This window comes from Zingiber officinale, chromosome 6B (genome assembly GCF_018446385.1).
Source record: "Zingiber officinale cultivar Zhangliang chromosome 6B, Zo_v1.1, whole genome shotgun sequence".
In the NCBI taxonomy this organism is placed as follows: domain Eukaryota; kingdom Viridiplantae; phylum Streptophyta; class Magnoliopsida; order Zingiberales; family Zingiberaceae; genus Zingiber; species Zingiber officinale.
Genome location: NC_055996.1, coordinates 82,801,363 through 82,827,970, shown reverse-complemented (window position 1 = coordinate 82,827,970; position 26,608 = coordinate 82,801,363). Strand labels below are relative to the sequence as shown.

Genomic DNA, 26,608 nt, shown 5'->3' with positions numbered 1-26,608 from the left:
TATCACAGGCCTTGGTCCCTTCGCCCGTTTGGCCGCTTCGCCCACTCAGACTTTGCTGCTCGAACTCGGTGCTCTGTCTGCATCCAACAATTAGCAGAAATCAACCCCTGCTGGCAGCCTGAGATTTTCATCTCGACATATAAATTAGAATTGATTTTATATAATTATAATTCAGTTAATTTTCCAATATCTCCAGGTACAACATCAAATATTTGGTCATGTGTTGTACTGCTGTTTGTCCTTATGGCTGGATACTTGCCTTTTGATGGGCAGACAACATGATTTTGTATAAAAAAAAAGAAGTAAATGCTATATCAGTAGATTCATCATTGTTTTTCTTATAATAAAATCCATGTTTCCCTATTTCTGAGTATCATCTTAATTCACCTACACCACAGATCTCTAAGGCAGATTATTCATTTCCAGCTTTGTTCTCATCAGGTGCAAAGAAATTAATTGCGCTTATTCTAGATCCAAATTCTTTAACTGTAAGTTCTGATTATGTTACTTGATTTCTTAAACCAGTTAATCAAGAAGTTGCAGTAATTATTTTTTGGAAATGCGAGTGTTTCTTGGCTTTGGAACTTATTTTCCTTGCCCTTTTGACACAGAGAATAACAATTCCTGAAATTTTATCAGATGAATGGTTCAAGAAAGGATATAGGCCACCATTTTTGAACACGGTGAAGATGTGAGCCTTGATGATATTGATGTTGTCTTCAATAATTCAGAGGTAGTTACTAAACATAAAGGAGTATGTTTGCCTAGTTTAAGTAGAGATGTCAAATAGGTTGACGTGTTGCTTTAGCTAAGAAAATAAGGCTAGTTTTACCCTTGGCCAGTCATGTATGTTCGATCAAGTCAGATCGACACAGGCACGACCATTGACACCTAATTACAAGCGATGTTAGCTTCTGATGGACGAATCCAATTATTATTTCTCACAGTGACATTTTTTTTTTTTTGTTATATAATCCAGGAACATCTTGTAACAGAAAAGAAGGAAAAGCCAGAGTCAATGAATGCCTTAGAACTCATTTCCAGATCACAAGGTTTCAATTTGGGAAATTTGTTTGAGAAACAGATGATAAATTTTACTGTTTTATTATTATTATTATTATTTTCATATCTTTTGTTGGATCATCTTTTTTTGTTTGATTCTGCTTTTCTGAATGGCAAAGGATCTTCTTGCAAATACAGTCAAATTCATCAATATTTTTCTGAAAAATCTGATTGTTGTTCCTAGAAGGAAATAATTATGCTTTCTTAAAAAGATTATTTTTTTTTAAAGATGTAAAATTTACTTTAGCTCTCTAAAGAATCTTTATGGAATAAGAGCCATTAATATTTTAATTTAAAAAAATTATCTACATAAAGGGTATCATGTTTCAGGTTGGATCAGGTCTTTGTGTGAGTTTAATATTGCTTGCTCTAATATATTTATACATTTATTTAATTTTTTTTACTAAAGTTATTTTTGTCATATATATATATATATTGCATGCCTATGTATTCTTCTCTATGCACTGTGCCATAAGTTTCTGACTGTGTGATGATTAAAACATAAAGTATTACTATATGAAATTTTGGATCGAAATTTAATGCGTTGAGTATATCTTTCTTCATACATTTGCACTTGTACTAATGGTTAATAGTCATTCATAATTTATTTTTTCGATATTGATCTAAGGATGAATTGACAAAGATACTTAGTAAACAAATTACCTTTTACCATATATATATATATATGTTTTTTTTAGAATTTTATTCAAACGAGATGGGAAAATATTAAACTACACCTTTTGGGTTTCTAAACTTGATGCCTACTGAATCCTAACATAATTTAGCACCTCTTCACATGGTCGAGCTCTGTAAAACTGGCGGCGATACGTTGGAGTTTCACAAGGTATGCCAAAAGACTGAAATACTTTTACTCAGTTTCTTGATTTCCATATACAGAGATTCCGTGATGCTGTAAATGTAAATCCACCGATTCTATTGGATTTTCTCTTGCTTTTAACAAAACTTTTGCCATTATTATAGTGTTGTTTTGGCTATCCAATAGACAAATTGGGAAGACAGAATACCTCTGCTAGGCATTTTCCTTCATTGAGGTCGATATCCGGAAATGAAATATATTTGCAGAAGTCTTGTTATACTGCTCTTCCATTTACCTCGAGCAAGCGTGACCGAGTGAAACTGCCCAATTTATGTGAACTCATGAGTCCCGCTATGGACGTATTTTATCGTCAACACTGAGAAGTAGCCTGCGGCTGCTTTACCTGCAACGCTTGTTGTATCCGGTAGAAATCCATCATTAAAACCTCCCATTTGTTGAAGCTAAGGGAGTTGAGCAAACTTGAAGTGCTCCTATATGAATCTCCCGGAGCTCTCCCCATCAACATGAAGTGGAATGATGGAAAAGCTCAAGTCTTCCATGAAAGATCTCCAAGCTACCCACCTCACGAGTGTCAAAGGTCACATAGCCAAATTCGTGGAACAAAGCTATCTCCACGAGGCAGAGGAGGAGGAGGAGGAGGACGTCGCCACTGCCGCCGCCGCCATTGCATCTTCATCTGGAACTATGAAGCGTTGGGAGAGATTATTCTTTTCCCCGCACACCACGAAGTCGATCATGGAGGAGGCCAAGTCGGAGAAGGGAGAGCGATCAGATCACTTGTTGTACGAGAAGAGCGTCATGCTGTCCGTGCATTCCACGGATCCTTACCGTGATTTCAGAGCCTCCATGGAGGAGATGGTGACCGCGTTGGAGCTGCGAGAGTGGCGCAGTCTTCAGGAGCTCCTGCACTGCTACTTGAAGGTGAACCAGCGGAAGAACCACAAAGCCATTGTGTTAGCTTTCATGGACTTCCTGCTGCATCTCATCGTTCAGAACAAAGAAGCCTTTGCCACAGAGGCTTCTCTCTCGCCGCCACCACCACCTGATCAGTAAAATACATTCAGTGTTAGTTGTGCCTTTTTTGTTTTGTATGAGCAATAAAAAATCATTCGACAAATCTATCAAACTAGTATGAAAATACACATGCACTCAAGTCCCCTGAATTAATTAAAAGGATATATAATCAGATCTGTTGAATGTAATCAACACTGCTTAGGATCAGGATCATCAACTGTGATACGGTATTTAACTTCATACTCCATTGTACTTCATAATTAACGATGAAGTACAATGGAGTATGAAGTTAAATATCAATTATCCCAACCAAGTGCCTCAACCAATCGGACCATACTAAACATCTGGTTACATATAGTTTAACTAAAGAAGTCGAGTGAAAGTTGAGTCGCCGACCACACGCATAAACATTGAACGAGTATTCCTCGAGAGTCACAGTCGGTCAAACTATATCAATAATTCAATCAGTTGGTCAAAGTAGTCTATGGTGGATCTCGTAGCCCAACAAACTATTACGCTTTTTGGCCTTTTGTGCCACAGAGGATAGGAGATATTATGTAGGTAAATCGTACTTTAAAACTTTCCAACCTGTCCCATCACAAGGATTTGCGGACTCATTTTAGGAAAGATATTAGGGTCACTTTATGATCTGTCCTTTTTTGAAAATACTTCATAATTCGTGCGTAGACATAATAGTAACATTATAAAAGGGGGTATTCACTATAGGCAAAGGCATGCGATACTACATTTTTCTACTTGCACATTGCTACCGTTTTTTCATTATTCTTCTCTAAAATTCGATCACTGATTTGAGCGTCAAAGGGCCAAAGTCGGGACCCCTTCTCTAGCCCAACACTAACATTTTTTGTGACATGCAAGACAACGAGAAGTCTCCATCCAGTCAACATTAGAGCCGAGTGTCCAACTAGGCATCTTTCCAGCTTTCGGACAGGATCAAACTGTTTTGGCATTGCCCCATTGGTCGGTATAGTTAGTTCATGTAAAGGTATTGTTATCAATAGATCTAGAGTTGATTCTCAATGACTACAAAATATCCCATTGGTTGTATCAATCTCTTCTTACATGTATTGTTGTTGCTGAATAAAATTTCTCATGATTTACCTCTCTTTCTGATGAAGATTGCTTTGGAGGAATCGTCGAGTGACGATTTCACCTTTAATTGTTTTGTCACTCATTGCTCACTAAACACCACTCACCAAGTGAAGAATGACACCGACCAACTATATATCTGAACTCTCGATGTCATAGTCTGATTGTTCTACTCTTAACTAATTCTACATATAGAAGCCTCTCCAAAGAGCTCTCTAATCACAAAGTTGAAGAAAATAATTATCTCACAATTGGACGCAATATATGGATTATAGTACGGACTCGTAGTGAGCTCTATGAAATGGTGCTCCATACACAATGGCAGAGCCGGTCTTTGTTATGTAAAGGCCTTGGATGAAATTATTAATTATGCCTCAATTTTATTCTTCCATCAATCTAAGTAATAATTTATAAAATTTTATTTTTAGAAATGGGATAAGGAAACTAGATTTTTTTTTTTTTATCTTAGGACGGTTGTTCCTTTTTTATTTATGCATAAATTTCTACAATTCTAATATAAAAATAAGAATTAAGCATCAATTTCAAAACTATCTATATTTTTTTCCCCATTCCTACACAATTAAATTATTCAAAAATAATAATTCTATTTGTAATCAATTTCATTCATAATGCAAAAAGTGTTTACAAAGAACAATCACTTAAATTTTTAGCAAAAGAATACTGACAATGAAGAAAAATTTAACAAAAGAATGCAAAAAGATAAACAGAGTAATGTAACACAAAATCATGACACTAAATTGGAAAATAATAAAGAAGTGCAGCCTAGTCAGCTTACCTCCATAATCTTTATTTTCAATATCAACATAGGAATCTGGAAGAACTAAGAGAACACCAGGAAAACCTGTCATAAATATATTCACTTTAAGTTTGAACAACTTAAATAATTTATTCAACGGAATGGTTAAAAATTAAAATATTTTTATCTAAAAAAAAGTGGCATTACTTATAAGACCTTACACAGGTATCCTACAAGTTTAAAAAAAAACACAATTCAATTATGTAGGAGTTAGGACCTTATTCTTGTAATTAAAGACAACAATAAAATAAGGTTCCAAAAAAAGATAGTAGTAAAACAATTGTCTCTATGTTTAAATGTCTATAACAAGGATTAAAACTCAGTTGGTAAAGCATCTCATAAATTTACATGTGCACCAATACTTTTCAAAGGAACTAAAAATGCTTAGACATAATATAATATGAACTCATCTGGCCTGTTTATTTTTAGTGTTGTTCTTAGTTTGATACGATTCGATATGTGCATGCAAGCAAAGGCCTCGAACAATCTACTAAAACACAAATTTTTAAAATTTGAAAATACTCAGATCTAAGATCAAAATAAGCAATTGTTAAGCGCATTAAGACACTGTAGATTATAGTATGATAAAATAAAGAGATCAAAACAATTAAATATTTGGATGTGTACCTCATGAAGTTGTAGATGTTGCTGAGTAGTGTAATGAATGCATTCACGACTTTCAAATCTTAAATCTCTAATATGCCAAAACAGAATACATTTTAAGGAAACATATAAAGCAAGCACGCATCTCTTGAAGTAAAAGCAATGATGATTGTTGGGACCTTGACATCCGCTAGAGGGGGGTGAATAGCGTCTCACCCAAATTGTTCGCTTCCTATAATGTTAGTGCACAGCAGAATACAAAACAAACTAACAAATAGAAAGTTAAACTAAAACAAGAAGAATGAAGACAAGCAAACCACAAAGACACGCTCGTTTACGTGGTTCGGAGATAAAGCTCCTACTCCATGGCTGTCCATAAAGTGGACGATCCCTATCCGTCGGTGGATGATTCCCCTGAGAACTTCTGGCAAGCTCGCGTAGATCTTTGTGGGTGGAGAAACCTCACCGCAACTCTCACAAGACCACACTAGATCACTTGAGCACTTGGAGACTCTAATTAGGGTTAACCATGCCCAAACACCCTGAGCTCTATTAAATAAAGCTCAGGAGAAAAACACTAAGCTGTTTTCCCGCCACCAGTTGACTGGTCCTAAGTGAAATTCGATCGTTACAAACCAACATCTTGATATCAGTCGACTGATGAAAACACCAATCGACTGACCCACATGGGTTGAGCGAACAGAGGTATTCTATTCGCTACTGGTCGACTGATGAAAACATCAGTCGATTGCTACAATAACTGCAATAGTAATTGCTACCGTAACTGCTACAGTAAAACCCTAAACCTAAGATTTTAGCCTAAGTACAATCTCTCATGCACCCGTCCTTGCCCGCACCACCTAGACCTAGCCTTCTAGCCTCCTCCATCAGCTTCCCGTCCCTCGGATGCCTCTCATCCTTCACGCCTTATCTTTTGGAGCTTCCATCGGCCTTGTCATTGTTGTCGAATCTTCCTTTGCCAAGAGGTCGCGCCTCTAGGACTTCATCTATTGTCAAATCACACTTAGACTTACATTGCCCAGACTACATGCTTGGACTTACACTGTCAAGACTCACCCTTGAACTTTCCTCCTTTGCCAAGATCGCACTTGGACTTTTCTTGTTGTACCTGTATCCTGCATACTCACAATGTATATCAAATATAACAATAAATATAACTTAAATCTTTACCCAAATATCAAAACCTAGGGTACCTAGATTGCTCCAACAATCTCCTCTTTTTTGATGTTTGGCAACCCATTTTAGTTAGGTAAACATAAATGCAATAATAATGCAAATAAACATGCATATCTACTCATGCATAAGTCATGGAACATAACCCTACACTCCCCCTTCACCTAAGCTCCCCCTTGAGCTAGGATTTCTCGCAAAGTTAAACTTCTCCCCCTTTGCCAACAAATAAGCAATTGCTCCCCCTTCACCTAAGCTCCCCTTTAGCTAGGTTTTCTTGCACGGGTATGTAGGTTTTCCACTTAAACCCAACACTTCTCTCCCTTTGTCATACATCAAAAAGAGCTCCAATAATATCCCAATTATTAGACTCTTTAACCTCTAATGACCATAAGCATCATGTATTAATCTCCCCAGAGATTACACACATGTTCACCATCCTTTTAGTTATTTCCTAGTGCTAAAACACATTTTTAGATTGTATCAGTCGATTGCCATTAACCCCAGTTAACTGCCCTCTTCAAAACGAGCTTATAGAGACCTTCTGTACCCGTGAACAGTGTTATCAATCGACTAGTAACTGTATCAGTTGACTGGTACATTATTTTAATTAGCCAAAAATAACATTTCTGACCTAACTTCAGAAATGCACCAGAAATTCCACAAACCTCTAAAATTGTCAAATTTTGAGGAGAGGTTTGTTTTACTAATGTCTACTTGGGAAAAATATATAAAAATATATATTTATCATGGATCCTAAGATTGACACAAAACTCAAAATTATCTAAATGGTTCAATTGAACCTTGACCTAAAGTCTTAGTTTTGGCTTCCTCTTGATATATCTGCCTATACTAAATTATAATGCATCCCTAGCATTGGTTTATATGACATCTATACATCAAAATTAATTTTCATGCAATATTACCTCAATGCCATATTTTTATGCATGATACCATCCTAATTATACTAACTCACTAGGTTAGAAACTTAAGTCCATCTCCTAACTACTTGACACATTTGATAATCCATATACCATGGGTCCCAAAGGCTCTTCCTAACTTTAGGAATCTTAACTTTAATCACCTCCCTAGGTGATTCAGCTACCATGGCTACACCCATATGGTGTACCTTAGTAGACTTCTTCTTCTTAACCTTGGGTACCTCATCCTTTCCATAATCATATGCGACCCTTGCATATTTCTTATCATAGACCTTGGATGATTCTCCCTTGCCCTTGGTCACTCCTCCCTTACTATTGTCATGTGTCACCGTAGCACTTGACCTCCTTTTGGCTTTGGAGGGTCCCAATTTGATATTTTTGTGACTTTGACTACCCAAACACATATCAAGTCCTTTAGGTCCAATAATGAACTTATCATGGACTTTCTCTATTTCCTCAAGCATTGACTTCGAGGCTTGATGTTCCAACTCTAGGATTCTAACCCTAGAGTCAACTTGTCTACCTTGGGCATTCCTAGACCTACCCACCTTCCTAAGCATATGTCTCCCCTTCTTGGGATTAATACCTAGGTTTTCACTCACTTTCCTTCCCTTAGGCAAAGTGATTTGGGTCTTATTAGGTCTAACATTAGTACATGATTTCATAGAGTTATCTACCGTGTTAACCCTATCATTATACCTAAATCCATAATTATGTATAAGTATAAAATTTATATTTTTCTAAACAAGCATGTAGGAATTTGAATTTGGATTAAATTTTAAAATAGGGATTACCTTCCCAATTACCTTTTGAGCTTCCCCTTGACTCGAGCTCCTCTTCTTATTACATTTCCTCAAGTGCGTCAATTTCTTGAGCTCTCCTCTCCTTGGGCACTTAGTGCGGTAATGACTATACTCACCACACGTGAAGCATCTAATATGCTTCTTCTCCTTTTTCTTCCTATAACTCACATTAGTTTCTAAATTAACTTTAGTGAGTTTAGGGTTTACCTCCTTTACCTTCTTAAGCGAAAGACACCTACTCTTGTAGTACCCTATCTTACCACACTCAAAGCAAATGTAGTCCTTTGTGCTCTTCTTGGTAGTTGAAGTGGAGGGTTGAACTTCCAAGATCTCTTCTTCCTTGGATTACTCTTCTTCCTCTTTACTTGAAGATGTGGATGGTTCCACTTCTTCCTCCCTTGAAGATGTGGTAAAAATACTAGTCGACTGGTCCTAAGTGAAATTTGAACGTTACAAGTCAACGGCTCGATACCAATCGACTGATGAAAATACCAATCGGCTACTATAATAAAACCCTAAACCTAAGATTTTACCCTGAGTACAATCTCTCATGCACTCGTCCTTTCCTACACAACTTAGACCTAGCCTTCTAGCCTCCTCCATCAGTCTCACGTCCCTCAGATGCTTCCCTATCCTTCATGTCTTACCTTCTGGAGCTTCCATTAGCCTTGTCACTGTTGTCGAGTCTTCCTTTGCCAAGAGGCCCTGTCTCAAGGACTTCATCCATTGCTAAGTCACACTTGAACTTACATTGCCAAGACTGCATGCTTGGACTTACACCACCAAGACTCACCCTTAGACTTTTCTCTTTTGCCAAGATCGCACTTGGACTTTTCTTGTTGTACCTGAATCATACACACTCACAATGCATATCAAATACAATAATAAATCTAATTTAAACCTTTGCCCAAACATCAAAACCTAGGGTACCCAGATTACTCCAACAATGATTTGATCCATGGAAAACCAAAATTATAGTTGTCAAATTTATATAACATAATAATCATTTAAATCTAATTAGTTCAACAGAAATATAGATAATCTTGGTGGCAGACTAACAGTAGATGCAAGAATCTTCCATAAGCATGTCATAATGAGTTAATTATCAGGCCAACAAACTACATATGCAGTTAGCCAAAAAGGAATAGATTAGACAATCAATATCATGCCTTGTGCCAAGAAAAAAATAGAACTTACAGTAGGCCTTAATCTTAGGTTAAGAAACTAGTTAGACATGAGGCTCTTAATGAGAAAGATGTGGTTTTGATTGAAACATAAGATATCAAAATAGAAGAGCAAAGATGATGACCTTTTAAGGTTTGCAGAAGCAAGAAGTAACTAGTCAATCCAGTCGCACAGAGGGTTAGTCATCACAGTGAGGGAGGGGAAGGCACAGCGAGGAGGGATTTGGTAAGGAGAATCGCAAGGGCACGCCGGTCATGGAGGGAAGGCACAGTGAGGAGGGCTTTGGCGAGGAGAATCACGAAGGCGCTTCGACAAGGGACGGAAGGCATGGCGAGGAGGGCTTCGGCGAAGGCTTCGACGAGGTCTTCCACAAGAAGAAAAAGTTAATTTTAGGGGAAAACATGTGTGTGTGTGTATGTTGTTGCAGAGTACATCAGAATCGAACCTGAGTTTTGATATTGTCAAATGTTCAAGTTTAAGTCTTGTTGTCTTCTAACAAGTTGACCAAGTGTGCAGGCTGTTTACTCAATCGAAAAAGTCCTAATGGAGGCTAGGCAGGAAAGACTTAGCAGATTGTGGAACCCAGGCGGAAAGTCCAAGAGGGTTGAAAGGACTCGACACTTGGCAAGGAAGCTCGATAGGTTTGGAGGACCGAAGATCGAGGGAAAGTCTTGGGTGGCCGATCCAATTCTAAGCAGCAAAGTCCAAGTAAGTTTGGAGGACTAAGGTTTGGCAGGTAAGTTGAGGTAAGCAACTGGAGGAGCAACAGTGAGGTCATATTTCAGAAGGAACAAACCCTAGGTCACTGATCCAACTAAAGAAACTGGGAAGATTTCCAAGTTGAGATCAAGACAGTTCTACTGTCTAATATTACTCACGCATTATATATATTATTGTTCTAACTATTGTGTTGTAGGAATATTCTATTTAACTCTGTGTTGTAGGTTCGACGTGATCAGTCGACCGAACGTAGGGATCGGTCGATCGAACCAGCTTGACTCAAACCAAAGATCAATTCAGACCAAAGTAGAGCACATTCCGATCGAAGTTTGATCGGTCGACAGAACCTTGATGATGTGGCATAGTATAGATCGATCATAAGTAAAGATGGAAGCTAACCAAATCGGTCGACCGAAGCAAAGGATCGGTCGATCGAACGATTATCGCATTAAAGATGCATTAATGAAGAATCTCGACAAACAGAGAATGCTCACCATTCGATCGACCGAACAATGAGATCGATCGACCGAATCATTAAGTGTCATCAATGCTCGAAGATTGGATCTGATCGAAGCTCAACGAAGAAGGAATGTAGCAGATTCGGTCGATTGAACCTGAGGATCAGTCGACCGAACATTGACCATTCTTATAAAAAGATCTTGAGGTCCAAGGCTCGGCAACAAATCCATTCACCAATTCATCTCTGTGCAAAGTTGCTCATATTTCTACTCTGCGCTTTGCCTTCAAGCAAGCTACTACTTCAATCAAGTGTCGACTGAGCTTCAGCTTTCATCTACTGTCGGTATAATTTTATATTGCTTGCATTGTACTTAATTTTAATAAGATAGTATGTTGTTACTATCTTATATTATTTATTGTATAAATTACTTCTGTCTGAAGGTTTCGGAAAGAAGAATTATAGTGAATTGTCCAACAGTGCGATCAAGGATTGCGGGCCTTGGAGTAGGAGTCGACCTAGGCTCCGAACTAAGTAACTAAAACGTGTTTTTACTTTTCGCTGCACTACTCGTGTTTTAAACGTTCCAAAAAAAGAATTTTTTAAAAGGCGATATTCACCCCCTCCCCCCTATCTCACTTTCTCGATCCTTCAATTGGTATCAGTGTCTGGTAACTCTGAAATTACTTAACCATTTTTTGAGCAATTTCAAAAACCTCTTCTTTTTCTTTAAGAGTGCTTTCTCTTAATTCTTAAGTCATATTTTTTATCCTGCACTACTAATCCCAAGACAAAAGTCTTGAAAATTTATTTTCTATTTCTTTTCTTTGATAGCAAAAATATCAAACTCCTACCAAGAAGGGTATAACATCGTCCGCCCTCTATTGTTCAAAGGGGAGAATTTCAGCTACTAGAAAAACATAATGGAATGCTACCTCAAATTCGACATCGAACTTTGGTTCACAATACTCAAAGGCTACACTCCTCCAATGGTAGATGGAAAGTCGGTAGAACCAGAAGACTGGACTCCTCCAATGATCAAGAAGGCATAACTAAACTACAAAGCAATCAACACCATTCAATGTAGCCTGACGATGAAAGAATTGAATCGAGTTGGGCCCTACGAAAATTCAAAAGAACTCTAGGACCATCTGGTAAAGTTGCATGAATGAACCAACGAATCTAAGGTAAACAAAAGAGATTTATTATTAAATAATTTATTTAATATTAAAATGCTTCTCGGAGAAACGAGCATGCAACTACACGCTCGACTAAAAGACATACTTAAGGGCCTACATCTAATCGGACATAACTTGGAGAACCGCAACACAATAAGGTACGCACTAAACTCTTTCTCGAGAAATGCTTTGTGGGCATCAATAGTAGATGCATACAAAGTTTCAAGGGATCTTTCCATTCTTAAGTTAGATGAACTCTTTTGCAAATTAGAATTACATGAACAATCTAACCTGGGTCAAATCGAAAAAGGTATAGCTTTCTATGCAGGATCAAGCAAAAAAACCAAGACCAGAACCAAGATTGAACCAGAAAGTGAGTCTGACTTAGACTTAACCAATGAAGAGGAGTTGGTCAACATGGTCCGAAAACTACTAACAAGGGAAAAGTTCAAAAGGAGCACTAAAATAACACCGATCAACTAAACACAAAATAAATCAGAAATGATTTGTTACTGATGCAACAAGAAGGGGCATCTCAAAAAGTAATGTCCTAACCGGAAGGAGGAAAATCTAAAGTCAACACAAAGAAAGAAGGCTTTCAAAGTGACATGGGACGAGTCATCTTCCAAAGAGTCTGGTGCAGAAGAACCGAAGCAGTCAAGGCATCTTTCCCTTATGGCAAGAAATGAAGGTTCCGAGTCCGAGGAAGAGTACAAGTCCGAGACCGATACCGAGTCCGAAATCAACATCGAGTCCGAGCAAAGCCACGAATCTGCATCCATTTCTGAAGGTCCCAATATGATAACTTTTTATTCCAAATCAAACTTACTTAAAGTAGTTAAATGTTTATTTAAAAAATTGACAAAATCTAAAAAATAAAATAATTTGCTACTTAAAGAAATAGACCACCTTAAGGAGCAAGTTAAATTGAGTGACTTGACTAACCAAGTTTAAGTCAGAACTTCAACTCGTTATAAAACTTGAGGAAGAAAATTCCAACTTGAAAGGACAAGTCGAGTGATTCAAGAAAACGTTGGAAAAGTTTGAACTGGGATCCAAGTGTCTAAATATGGTACTTGGGTCGCAATGAGCCGTATACAACAAATCGGGACTTGGCTATAGACCAAATAAAACAAACAAAATATATCTGTCTTTAATCAGTCAAAATGTTAGAAGTCAAGTCCAAGCATGAGTTCCAATAAAATGTTTAACCAAACCAATCAAACCAAATCTTTACTTGATCCCTAAGAGTCAAATTCACTACTCTAATAGATCATATCTAAGCTATGACTCAGGGGGAGCAAATAGAAAAATAGTTCAACCAACTTGATTAACCAACTTTGCATGCTTAGGATTAGGTTTACCTTTTTGCTTAGCTTAGAATGATTAGTTAAAAAGATTTACCAAACCCTAATAACATAGCACCGAAATGGATTGGAATGATAGTACGTCAAGGAAGCTTTGTCGAAGGCATGTTTAGGCTGAATCTTGTGTATTCTACCTCGTGCACTAGACTTAGTGGATTTGGCCGAAGCTATCCCAGTCAAACATGAGATAGTTAGACCAAAACTTAGTATTAAATTTTTTCGGCAGGAATATTTTTAAAAGCATTCAGCAAGTGGTCCACCGTTGATACACAAGGAGGTCATATGTCTCGCCATTGAACTAAAAACTTGTCCTTAGAAAGCATTCTTGATTAACTCAAAGCTAAGTTTGAATCTAACATGGGTTAAACAACTTTTTTAGGCTATTTATTCAAATCAACTAAAACTTAACCTTAAATTCTAAACTAATCAAAATTAATTAAAAATTAAAATTACTTAAAACTTAAATTCAAACATAAATCTTTAAATTAAAAATTAAAAACATAACTTAAATCTTAAAATCTAAAGTTAATTAAAACATAAACTCAAACTTAAATTTTTAAACTCAATTAACTTGAACTTAAAACATAACCTAAAACATAAATCTAAAATTATTTTAAACTTAATTTAAAATTCTAAAACTTAATTACTTTACAACTTAATTAAAATTTCAAAACCAAATTATAATTATTTTAAAACTTAATTGAAAATTAATAAAAATTATCTTACAACCTAATAAAAAATTAATTTAAATCTAACCTCTAAATTAATAATAAATTAAAACTGTTAACTTAAACTTAACTCAATTCCTAAACTTGACTATCAAACTAAGAAACCTAAAATAAGACTAAACTTGAATTTTAAATTAAAACTTGATAACTAAATATTTAAAACACCATTAACCAAAACTTTGGTTTAGCAATTTAACTAAATTAAACTTATAGTTTTAGCAGCCAGCATCTCACAAGCACAGTAGGATACCTTGCTTGTGTATTTTGAAACCTAGAATGGTGTGGGATGCTTAGGATTTAGCCTAAGATTTCAGATGCTTAAGTTAGTGCATCGCTATAAATCTGGGTTTTAAACAAAACATATTAATCAATTTGGGTAATCTGGCTAGTAATAAACTAGCTCGAATGATATGCTCAAATTGACCAACCTAAATCAGTAGCTGCTATCTTGTGGTAGTCAGCTAGGTATGAAGGTTGGACATTTCATCATAAGGATATTTTTTTCTAGTTTTTAAAACTCATGCCTGGACTTTTAGGTACTCATCAATTTTAGGGTGGGCTTTAAACTAAATCTTTCACAAATTTCAAATTTTTTTCTTTACAAAATTTTCATATTTTTTTCTCTTTTCAAATTTTTCAAAATTTTACATTTACTACAATTTTTAAAATATATTTTTCAAATTATTTACTTTACAAAAATTTTAACATTTTTCCTTTACAAAATTTTTTATAATTTATTTACAAAATTGTTAAATTTTTTCCTATATCAAACTTTTCAAAATTTTGCCTTTACTAAAATTTTCAAAATTCTTTAATTTACAAAAATTTTCCTTTATATATTTTTTTTAAATTTTTCCTTTCCAAAAATTTTCAAAATACATTTTTACAAATTTGTTAAGCTTTTTTCCTTTATCAACTTTTCAAAATTTTGTCATTACTAAAATTGTTCAATTTAAATTTTTAAAATTATTTACCTTGTAAAATTTTCAAAATTTTGAGTATTTACTCTAGTTTTCAAAATCTAATTTTACTTAAATCTTGTTTCCCCAAGTTTTGATGTGTGTTAAAGGGGAAGAGATAATGAATTCAGATGGAGTTATATAACTCAGGGGAAGAAAAGAGTTAAAATGCTCATTTATTTATTTAACTTTGTTAAACTTAACTACGAACCTTGAGTTGCCAAATATCAAAAAGGGGGAGATTGGTGGTGCAGAGTGCACCAGAATCGAACCTGAGTTTTGATATTGTCAAAGGTTCAAGTTAAGTCTTGTTGTGATCTAACAAGTTGACCAAGTGTGCAAGCTGTTTACTCAACCGGAAAAGTCCTAGTTGGAGGCTAGGCAGGAAAGACTTAGCAGATAGTGGAAGACAGGTGGAAAGTCCAAGCGGGTCGAAAGGACTCAACACTTGGCAGGGAAGCTCGATAGATTTGGAGGATAGAAGATCGAGGGAAAGTCCTGGGTGGCTGATCCAATGCTAAGCGGTAAATTCCAAACAAGTCTGGAGGATCAAGGTTTGGTAGGTAGGTTGGAGTAAGCAACTGGAGGAGCAACAGTGAGGTCATGTTCCGGAAGGAACAAACCCTAGGTCACTGATCCAACTGAAGAAATCGGGAAGGTTTCCAAGTTGAGATCAAGACAGTTCTACTGTCTAATATTACTCACGCATTATATATATTACTGTTTTAACTTTTGTGTTGTAAGAATATTCTATTTAACTCTGTGTTGTAGGTTCGACGTGATCGGTCGACCGAACGTAGGGATCGGTCGATCGAACCAACTTGACTCAGACCAAAGATCAATTCAGACCAAAGTAGAACATATTCCGATCGAAGCTTGATTGGTCGACCGAACCAAAGGATAGGTCAACCGAATCTTAATGATGTGGCACAGTACAGATCGATCAGAAGCAAAGATGGAAGCTAGCCAGATCGATCGACCGAAGTAATGGATCGATCGACCGAACGATCATCGCATTAAAGATGCATTAATGAAGAATTTTGATGAATTAATGGAGAATCCTCACTATTCGGTCAACTAAACAATGGGATCGATCGACCGAATCATTAAGGGTCATCAAAGATCGAAGATTGGATCTGACCGGAGCTCAGGGAAGAAGGATGGGAGTGGGCTCGGTAGACTGAACCTGAGGATTGGTCGATCGAACATTGACCATTCTTATAAAAAGAGTTCGAGGTCCAAGGTTCAGCAACGAATCCATTCACCAGTTCATCTCTATGCAAAGCTGCTTGTACTGTTACTCCTCGCTTTGTCTTCAAGCAAGCTACTACTTCAATCAAGTGTCGACTGAGCTTCAACTTTCATCTACTGTCGGTATAATTTTATATTACTTGCATTGTACTTAGTTTCAATAAGATAGTAGGTTATTACTATCTTATATTACTCATTGTATGAATTGCTTCTTTCTGAAATTTTCAAAAAGAAAAATTATAGTGAATTGTCCAATAATGTGGTCAAGGATTGCGAGCATTGGAGTAGGAGTCAACCTAGGCTCCGAACCAAGTAACCAAAACGTGTTTTTACTTTCCGCCGCACTACTCGTGTTTTAGTTTTAAACGTTCCAAAAGAAAGAGTTTTTTAAAAGGTGATATTCACCCCCCCCCCTTTATTTATATATATTTATATATATTTATATATATCTATATATATATATATATATATATATATATATATATATATATATATATATATATATATATATATACTTCTCTAAAATGGGCCCTAAGTATTCATGGGTCCTGGGCAGGAGCCTTGGTAGCCCTGGCCTAGGGCCGGCTTTACACAATGATGATATTCCTGTGAACAAAGCAAAAAATGCAAATAAAGTATAATAGACAGCACAAAGAGAATGATAGAAAGAGGTAGTCGCAAAAGGAGGATAACAAATTGTATTACCAAAAAACTTAGATTTACAAAAGAAAATATAAATAGATAATAAAATAATAATAAAATACTAATCTGCCCTTATATAATAATAATTTATCATATGATAATATCCCCTCAAACTCACGATACACAAACATAAAGCATTGAGAGTTTGTTAACTAGAAATTGAAACCGTGCAGTGGAATGTGCATTGGTGAGCAAGTCTGTAATTTGCATGAAGACGAGACAAATGGTAAAGTGTTGGTGTCATTCTGATAGTGATGGCGAGTGAAATGATAATCAATATTGATATACTTAGTGCATCATGAAAGAAATTTGAATGACACTGGAGTTGTCACAATGCATAAGGTAGTGTTCAAGAGAAAAATACTCATATCAACAAGTAGCCAACATAACCAAACAATTTTAGAAGTAATAGAGGTCATACCACGATATTCTACTTCGGTAGAAGAATGAGAGACAACATCTTACTTTTTACTCTTCCAAGAATAAGATAATCTCCCAAGAAAACACAATATCTTATGGTAGACTTACGATCTGTAGAATCACAACCTCAATCTGCATCTGAATAGACACACAACTCAAAGGTAGAAGTAAAAGGATAAAGAAGACTATGAAACTAGGTACTTCAAAGATATCGAAGGATGCGAAGCACAACTCCCTAATGTATCGAAGTGAGGGAAGTAACAAATTGGTTAACAATATGTATAACATAAGCAATGTCAGGTCTAGTGATGGTGATATATACTAGACTTGCAACTAGAGTGCGATTGAAAAATGGACTTAGCAAGGGAACACAATTAGTAGAAGAGTACCAAGCATTAACCTCAAGCGGAGTATCAACAGTGCTAGTGTCAAATAGATGAGCTTGCTCTAGAATGTTACCAATATATTTGTATTGCGAGAGAAGATAGCCACGAGGAGAATGAGATACTTTATAAGTCCCAAAAAATAACGTAGAGGACCTAAATCTTTTATATCAAACCACGAGCCAAATGCAATTTCAACTCTTCTATTCCACTTAAATCATCTCCTATAATAATCATGTCATCAACATACAGAGAAAGTAATGTGCGACCTGACGAAGTACAATGAGTAAAAATAGAGCAGAGTCATGATGGCTAGGAAGATAGCCAAGAGATCCAATCACAATAGAAAACTTGTCAAACCAAGCTTGAGGAGCTTGTTTAAGGCCATAAAGAGCCTTCTTTAGTCTGCAAACTTCACCAGGGTTGTGAGTGACACCTAGCAGAGGCACCATGAAGACTTCTTCTTGAAGATTGCTATTTAAAAAAGTATTTTTAACATCTATCAGGAAAATAGACCACTGACGAACTGATACAACTGCAATAAGAGTATGAATAATAACAAGCTTAGAAATTAGAGCCAATGTTTCCTCATAATCCATACCATACTGTTGAGAAAATCCTTTAGCAACTAAACGAGCTTTATATCACTCAACTGACCCATCAGATTTAGTTTTATTCTTATACACCCATAGAGAACTAATCGCACAGTTCCCCAAAGGAAGAGGAACAAGATCCCAGGTACCTGTTTGATATAAGGAAGAAAGTTCTTTCGCCATAGCCTGCTGCCAAAGAGGATCAAGAACATCCTCTATAAGAGAAGGCCTCAGACAATTGGTGAATAGAAGCCAAAAAAGAAGAAAAAGAACCAGAATAAGTAGAATACACAAAATTAGGTAATTGAGTAGACTTACAAGATTGTTGAGCCCATGAGAAGGAGGATCCGCTATCACAAGAGCATGATGGGAAGCAATAGGAGTAGAGGGATCATCGGGGAGCTGATGATCAGAATCTATATAAGTGTTAATCTTGCAAGTAGTGCATCATTATAAGAAGAGGTGTTAGGGTGGTCTAATTGTGGGGAACATAAGATGGCACGTCATCAGAGTCAGTGCAAAAAGGATCAATACGAGTTAGATCAGATTTTCGAAGATTATGAGTCTCAGAAGGAATGGAATAGAATGGGATGTGTTCAAGAAAAATAACATGGTGTGAGACATAAAGTTTTTGACTAACTGGATCATAACATCTATATCCCTTTTGACCCTCACCGTAGCCAAGAAAAATACAAAGAGCGGGCCTAGAAGTAAGCTTACTACGTTCAACATGAGGACGGAAAACAAAACATATGGATCCAAAAACTCTTAAGATAGAATAATCAAGAACGGAACCATATAGTTTTTTAAAAGAAGACAAATCGGATATAATAGAAGATGGAATTTTATTGATAAAATGGACTGTAATAAGAATAGCTTTGCCCCAGAACTTACTAGGAACATAAGCAGATAATAGGAGAGAGCGTGCAGTTTCAATAATATGTCTATGTTTTCTTTTAGCAACATCATTTTATTCAAGAGTGTCAGTACAAGAACTTTGACAAAGTATACTATCTGAGGTAAGTAGTTTAGAAAAAAATTATATGTATATTCACCACCCAAATCACATCGAAAACATTTAATAACAACATTATTTTGAGTTTTTACCATGGTACAAAATATTTGATAGATACTAAGGAAACCAGAACAACGTTTCATAAGATAAACCCAAGTGTAATGAATACAATCATCAATAAAGGAAACATAGTAACAAGATCCACCAGATGTACGAATGGAGATGGACCCCGCACATCATAATGAACTAACTCAAATGATGCAAGAGAAATAGAGATACTTCTATAGAAAGGTAAAGTAGAGAATTTTGTCAATTTGCAGCCACAAAAATCTGAAATATCATGAATTTGTAATTTTTCATAAATGTCCTTTAGAAGCTAGTATTTCAAATGAGAAGAAGAAATATGTCCAAGACGAGAATTCCACAAATAAAAAATAGAAGAAGTAGAGCTTAACCGAAAGGATGAAAAATCAACACTAGAAGTTGCAACATCTGGAACTTTCAGCTCTTCTAATACATATAGTCCTCCCACCTACGACCTATACCAATTAGCTACTGGGATCGCGGATCCTGCACATAACAAGAAGATGAAGTAAAAGAAACTGAGAAACCAGAATCATATAATTGATTGATTGAGATAAGATTCAAAGTAAGATTAGAAATATGATATACATTAGACAAAGATAAATTAGACGTACAAATAAAGAATACCAATTAATGACATGGGAGAACCATCAACGGTCATGACCGACACAGAATGTGATGAATTTTTAGATATAAAAGAATTGACATTATGCGACATATGATGCGAAGCTCCAAAATCAAGGATCCAGATAGAGGAATGTATACCTGAGCTACCACTAGAGGACAAATCTATGTGAAAAGATGTAGACATGATATGTGGCTGAGATGCAATTAATTTCTAAAATGGTTTGGTAAGAGCAACGATTATGGTATTGGATGATTGAATCACTCTAGAATCTGTAAGAGGAACTACTGCTGCCATATCGGGTGCTCCAGATTTAAGGAATCGTTGTTGTGGTTGACTACCGAATTTCCATGGAGATGGCAAAATTAATAGTCAGGTTTTTTGATCATCAAGTGGACTTAATGAACTCAAAATCTGATCTCCACCGTTCAAAATGTAGCCCTGGATGTGAGGAACTTTCTTTCAAAGTTCAAGGCGATCCAACAGTTAAAACTCAAGAAAATACAATTCTTCTGTCGCCGCCTCAAAGAATTTTGAAAATAAACTATTCCATGATTCACTAAGAGAGGAGATGAGGAGATGGATTGACTCTGATACTATATGAATAAAGCAAAGAATATAAATAGAGTGTAAAAAACAACACAAAGTAAAGGAGAGAAAAATGTAACAGTAAAAGGAGGCTAATAAATTGTATTACCAAAAAAAACTTAAATTTACAAAAGAAAAGAAAATATAAATAGATAATATTAATAATAAAAAATTAATCTATCTATATATAATAATAATTTATTATATACTAACAATTCCTTCCTAAGAGGTACTCTACACGAGAAGGGTTGGATATTGAATTCTTTTTTTAAGTAAAAATTCACGATAAAGTTCATTAGGTAGGAAAGGAACACATAAATGTTCCTTGGCCGCAATTTGTGCACTATTAATTGCCCTTGCTGCATATGCCACAACAGATATTTATTTCTTTTATGAGTGTATAAAAATTATGCCAGATATTTAGATTATAAAAAAATAGGTACTTATTTTACCCTTATTGAAAAATAATCAAAATTAGCTATCTAAATCACATTCTTCCGAATATGTTGGGACATAAAGTATACTTTTTTCCTAATTAATTTCGATTTTTATAACCTAGTTTATTTTGACCATTTTTTTATCAGTCCAATTAGATTCTTTTTTATTTTGCTCTACAAAAATCAAATAAATTAACAATAATGGAATTCCGATATGCAACGCGAAGGAGAGGTGCATGGAACTAGCATACTGCATCGAGGGAGAAGAATATGAGGGCGCAGAGGAGGAGCAATTCCTCCTTCCTCGGCACGCTCGCCGGATGCGGCTGCCGGGATCGAGTGATCAAGCTAGCGGAGAGCTCCACCGGCACGCCGAGCGTGTCCGGTCTGCTCCGCCACCTCGGCGAGCTGGTGCAGGGGATCCGAACGACCCGCCGAGGGAGTTCCAACGTTTATATTTATTGGGCTCCATTATGGGCCGGCATCCGGCCTTTTAAACTTCGACATCCCGTTTTCTTGGTTTCGGCTGTATCTGGAATCCTCAGGAACCTTCGCCTCGCCCTCTCTTTCAGTTCGTAAAAGTAAAACCACCACTTCCCTTTCCTTCTCATGCCCTCTCGTCTGTCCGGTTGCTTTTTGCGTCGGCGAATCAAACAGATCAGGTGAATTGTTTTCTCTTATCATCTTCCTAAACTCTTTGCATCTGAAGGGACCAAATGTTCTTGCACGAGCATAGATCGGTGATATTGTTTAGAGTTGCTTACTCAAAGATTTGCGTTTGTTTTCCTAATCGTAATCATCATCCTTGATCGACATGGTTGAGATGAATTTTGTTCTCTTACAAAAATTTTCAAATGTTTCTGATCTCTGTTTTAGTTTCTTGAATGGCCTTGGGAGATTCTTTCACAAGGCGTGTGTTTTTCGAAGAAGATTGCAGTTGTTAATTTGTAAAAGTTAATACATCATACTCATTGTTTCAATGAGTATGAGAGATTAACAAATCTGTCCACGCTCAAGAAACGAGCAATTCCTCCACTTTCATTGTTTTGAATTCTGCGAGTGTTGTTGGATTACTTGTCGTCTCCATTTGTAATTAAAAATTAAATGAATGCATTCATCTTGCTTCCATTAGTTCCAGTGCAAATCCAATTTATAATTTTCATACATTAATTGAACTGTCTGCCCAACTATCAAGATTTTCAATGAAATTTTTGTGGCAGGATCGCTGAGTTAATTGCTTTTGGTTTGTGCAAATCTCAATGAGAGTTCTAAAGAAACTACCAGTTAAAAGCATTCTTGAGCATGTATACCCGATGAAAGGAACACAGAGTAATGGCTTCAGTGAAGTTGCACTATTCTTTTGTTTTTTTCATTCATCTATTTCACTGCGATAGCATGTTTCTTAATCAGCAACATATTACCTGCAGGGACCGTGAAAATTGCTACCCTAGATAAGCATGGGGAAGAACACCTCGTCCCAATTGTAGCGGTCGATAAGCCAAGGTTACCTCCTGAACTCGGTCCTTTGATTGTTCTTTCATTTCTGGAGATGTCAAGTAGTAACGACAAAGATGACTAAAGTATCGTTAAGGGTGTTTCAGTCTGTGTTGGAAGTTTTATGTGATCTTCAGGATGTTTAGTTTGTGGTGTACCTGCTGAACTATGCATGATATGTGTAGGACAACAAAATAACACATTAGAGTCTCCATGCATTTATAAAATAACAAAGGACAACAAAATCTGTTTTGCTGTGGTTCAAGTTGTAGCATTGTCGATCAAACTATATATGCATTTACCATTCTGTTTGCAATACATTAGTTTAAGTCTCTGGTTCAATTGCTCCATCATCTTCAATAGCTGAGGCAAAGAGAGCATCTCCCTTATTACTCATCTGTCCTTCGACTCGAGAGGTATGACAATCGACAATCTCGACTATTTTTTTGCTGATGTGTGAAGGAAACCAACATAACTAAGGTGGAGCTAGCACTGATCAAAGCTTCTGTGTCTGGTTATTTGCTGATAATTGTGAAAGATTAGGTGAAGAAGGCCTTTGCCAAAGTGAGGGAATGGGTTTGATACTTTGATGCATGCATGTCTAACTTGACTATAGATCGAATTTTAATAGGATTCTATATTCTTACAAAAAAAAAAGATTAAAAATAAATTAATAAATTAAATATCATAGTAGAAATAATAAAGAGGTAGGCGAAGAGGTGTTAATAGATTCTGAATTTTGTTTGGGATTCAGGAAAATAAAAATCTTTCTTTAATATATAAATCAATAAATATATATTAATTTAATTGGTATTTGGGCCTTCATATTTAAATTTAAAAATTCTCATATTTGAGTATTTAATTATTTAATTGGGTCAAAAAAAAAAAAAAAAAAAATCTTCTATATGCTTTTGTATTTGGGTTGGATTTCAGATTCTTTATCGAAATTGTCGTTCTTAATAGAAAGTCTAATCTGTCGATGCTTGAGCTATTGATGCCATAGCCGTCAAATCAAACTCACAATTAATCTATCAATGAGGGAGCATTACCATAAAGTAGAGGTGCACATGCCCACTCATGGTATTCTTTTTTGCATGAGTATTAATTCGGATTTAATTATGCTAAATATAAATGTTAATAAAGAAAAAGAGATCAAAGAAAATTTTAATAATAATAAAATAGAATTTTATATATATATATATATATTAAAAAAGGTCAAATTCAATAATATAGGAGTACCATTTTATTTAGTGGATAAAAAATTATGTTTTATTGCCCTTGTAGTTGTGGTAACAGATTAGATATGTTGCATACTAAAAGAAATGCATTTTTTTTAAAAAAAAAATTAATAGTGCTCACGGGATGATTACGAATGGGTGAGTAGGTCAATTTAATCTAATTTTATTGGGGAATTTTTTTAAAAAAAAACATTCCAAATTATCAAAAAGATAATTTTTTTTTAAAAAAAAAGAAAACACTCCATCAAATATTTTATACTAAAATATCTCTTATTTTATTATTATAGTTGGTGAAAATTGGATTTCCATTTTAATAAAAATTATTATATATAAAAAAATATTATATTAAGATTTTTTATATTAAAATTATTTACATTTCTTCAAAATTATTTTAAATTGTTAAAATTATTTTAAACTAATTATAACTATTACAAAGCTGATAAAGTAATAATTATTTAGAGAGTTATTATATAGTTGCAGTTGAATTTTAAATTTTAAATTCTAAATTCTAAAATCTTATATTCTAAATCTAGAATGTTATTTTATTAAAATATATATATCTTTTTACCAATTTTGTCATTTTGAAGTAGTAGATGATATTTATATTAAAAATAATAATTCTAAATAACCTCATTAGTTATTTCTGGGGTGATTGCGCATGTAACAGTCAGCTCAAAAGTCTAGCATTTTTTGGTTACGTCCTCATTTGAAGAAAAAATTCCTATAAATATATTATAGTTAGGGTTTGAATCATGAATATCTAAATGTCAATTTAGATGTTCTATTGTGACACCATGACTCTGAGACTAAGTAAATATTTATATAGTTGTTATACAACATTGTAGTAAATGCTTTTAACTATTATAATAAAAAGTAATGGTATTTTCATAGGGTTAAATTGATTTTTTTTTTTTTTTTTTGCTTTTTCAATTTTGAATCCAATCCCATTAAAATTTTCCACCTATTTTTAAAGATAAATTATGAAAGTACAACATTTAGTCATTGGCAGTTGACCCTTATTGATTTTACCATCCTTCCTCTGGAAGGATGGAAAGTTGGAGATGTAGTTACTATGGTGATTGGATGTAGACCATGCCCCAATTTGCAAAACAAATAACGTCAATATCGAGCCAGGGAAAGGGTCCTAACATTAGTCCTTCAACGCTTAAGTTAGTCACTGGAAGTGCAGAAGGAAGTGGAGCAACAATAATGTAAGTGTAAATAGTAATAACACGTACCTCCGTCGGTACTTAGATCCCCTTTATATAGAGCTCTGGTGGGTGACGTAGACATGGACATGTTCTCCAATGTGTCCTATGAAAGGACCTGTCAGGAAAGTACCTCTGATACTATACCTTAACAGAACATGCATATCCTTAACAAGACAGTAGAAGCTTTTGTCGTATGATCCACCTGTTGATCATGTCTCGTGTCAGCAACACTAACTCCCAAAAGAATATCAAGAGATATGACATTAGTCCCGCTGCTTGGCTGAGCGAGGTAGCCGCTTGGCCGGGACTCCTCCGCTCTGTCGGCCTCAAAGAGATGACAATGGTCCCGCTGCTTGACCGAGTGGGGTAGCCGCTCGGCCAGGACTCCTCCGCTCTGTCGGTTTCAGTTGCTCTTCCTTGCGGTGACTGGGCGTAGTAGCTTTTCCATCCCACTCGGACAAGCTCTCTGGTCTCCTTAGCATCCTGTTGCTCTACACTAAGCGTCTGGCTGTCTTATTGTAATATCCTGAGCTGGACAATTGTCCCGCTCGGAAACTTGTTGCCCGACCGGCCTTTGTAGCCTCTGGCCGATCGGACACTGATTGCCCCGACCGTTCGTTGTAGCCGTCCTTCTCTCGTCCACCGTAGGCAAGCTTTTTGACATCTTGACATTGACCACCTTGACTTTGACCTTCACCTCGATAGTCAACCCGTGTCGGGTGAGCCCCCCTCTATCAGCGCATCACCGTCCTTGTAAAACTATCCAATACTAAATCGATACTCTACTTATAAAGATAAACTCGTGGTTTTTTTATCTATGGATGATTTTTCTTGTCTATAGCCACTTCAGTTTATAGTACTCTTGATCCGGTGGTAAGAGCCCGGGACCTCCTAACGAGGGGTCAGCGCCACGTGGAGGTCAAAGGGGTCCGCCGGAGAAGGGTGAGCCGACCGGACTTGGAAGAAAAGGATAAGACCGATCGGCCGACCAATGGACATTCGGTAGTAAAAGGCGCTCTGACCGGGTCGGGGTTCCGACGCTCTGTCGAAACAGTAGTTAAGAGCCGAGCGGAAGAACCAGGAGAAAATGACACTGCTAACAGTCCCTACATAGCGCCTACTGGAAATTTCCCCAGTGCATCAATGTCAACGGCAGGCCGGACGCGAGGTGAGTGTCGTCCGGCCGGACGCGAGGTGAGTGTCGTCCGGCCGGACGCGAGGTGAGTGTCGTCCGGCCGGACGCGAGGTGAGTGTCGTCCGGCCGGACGCGAGGTGAGTGTCGTCCGGCCGGACGCGAGGTGAGTGTCGTCCGGCCAGCGCGTAAAAGGAGGAGGGGCCGGTCGGACGGACTCCCTGTCCAGCCGGTCGGACGCCCTGGATTATGAGCAGTAAAGAAGGGGGAACATCTTCTGACAGCCGTCAAGTCGTATGGTTAGGCCATACTCCTAGTCTGACAACGGGGTGTCCTGTTGTCCCATCGAAGGCGCGATGGGACTGTTGCAGTATGGCGCCAGGTAAGCTTTCTGACAGGTGCATACCGAGGTATGGGTTGCGGACACGTATGCGCCTCGGTGGACGTGCATTGGTTCTTTCA

General features: G+C 36.4%; 1 protein-coding gene and 1 long non-coding RNA gene across 2 annotated transcripts; both read left to right on the top strand.

Annotated features, from left to right (window-relative positions):
- Positions 1 to 2,416: 2,416 nt before the first annotated feature.
- LOC121991169 (transcription repressor OFP13-like) lies at positions 2,417 to 2,953 on the top strand. Its single transcript, XM_042545187.1, has one exon. It carries the CDS (start codon positions 2,417 to 2,419, stop codon positions 2,951 to 2,953), a length of 537 nt encoding a protein of 178 aa, XP_042401121.1.
- An 18,648-nt stretch (positions 2,954 to 21,601) lies between these two features.
- Positions 21,602 to 22,883, top strand: LOC121990356. The gene is made up of 3 exons (XR_006114568.1): positions 21,602 to 21,733; positions 22,292 to 22,400; positions 22,499 to 22,883. It is a non-coding gene; the product is annotated as an uncharacterized LOC121990356 (long non-coding RNA).
- The last annotated feature ends 3,725 nt before the right edge of the window (positions 22,884 to 26,608 follow it).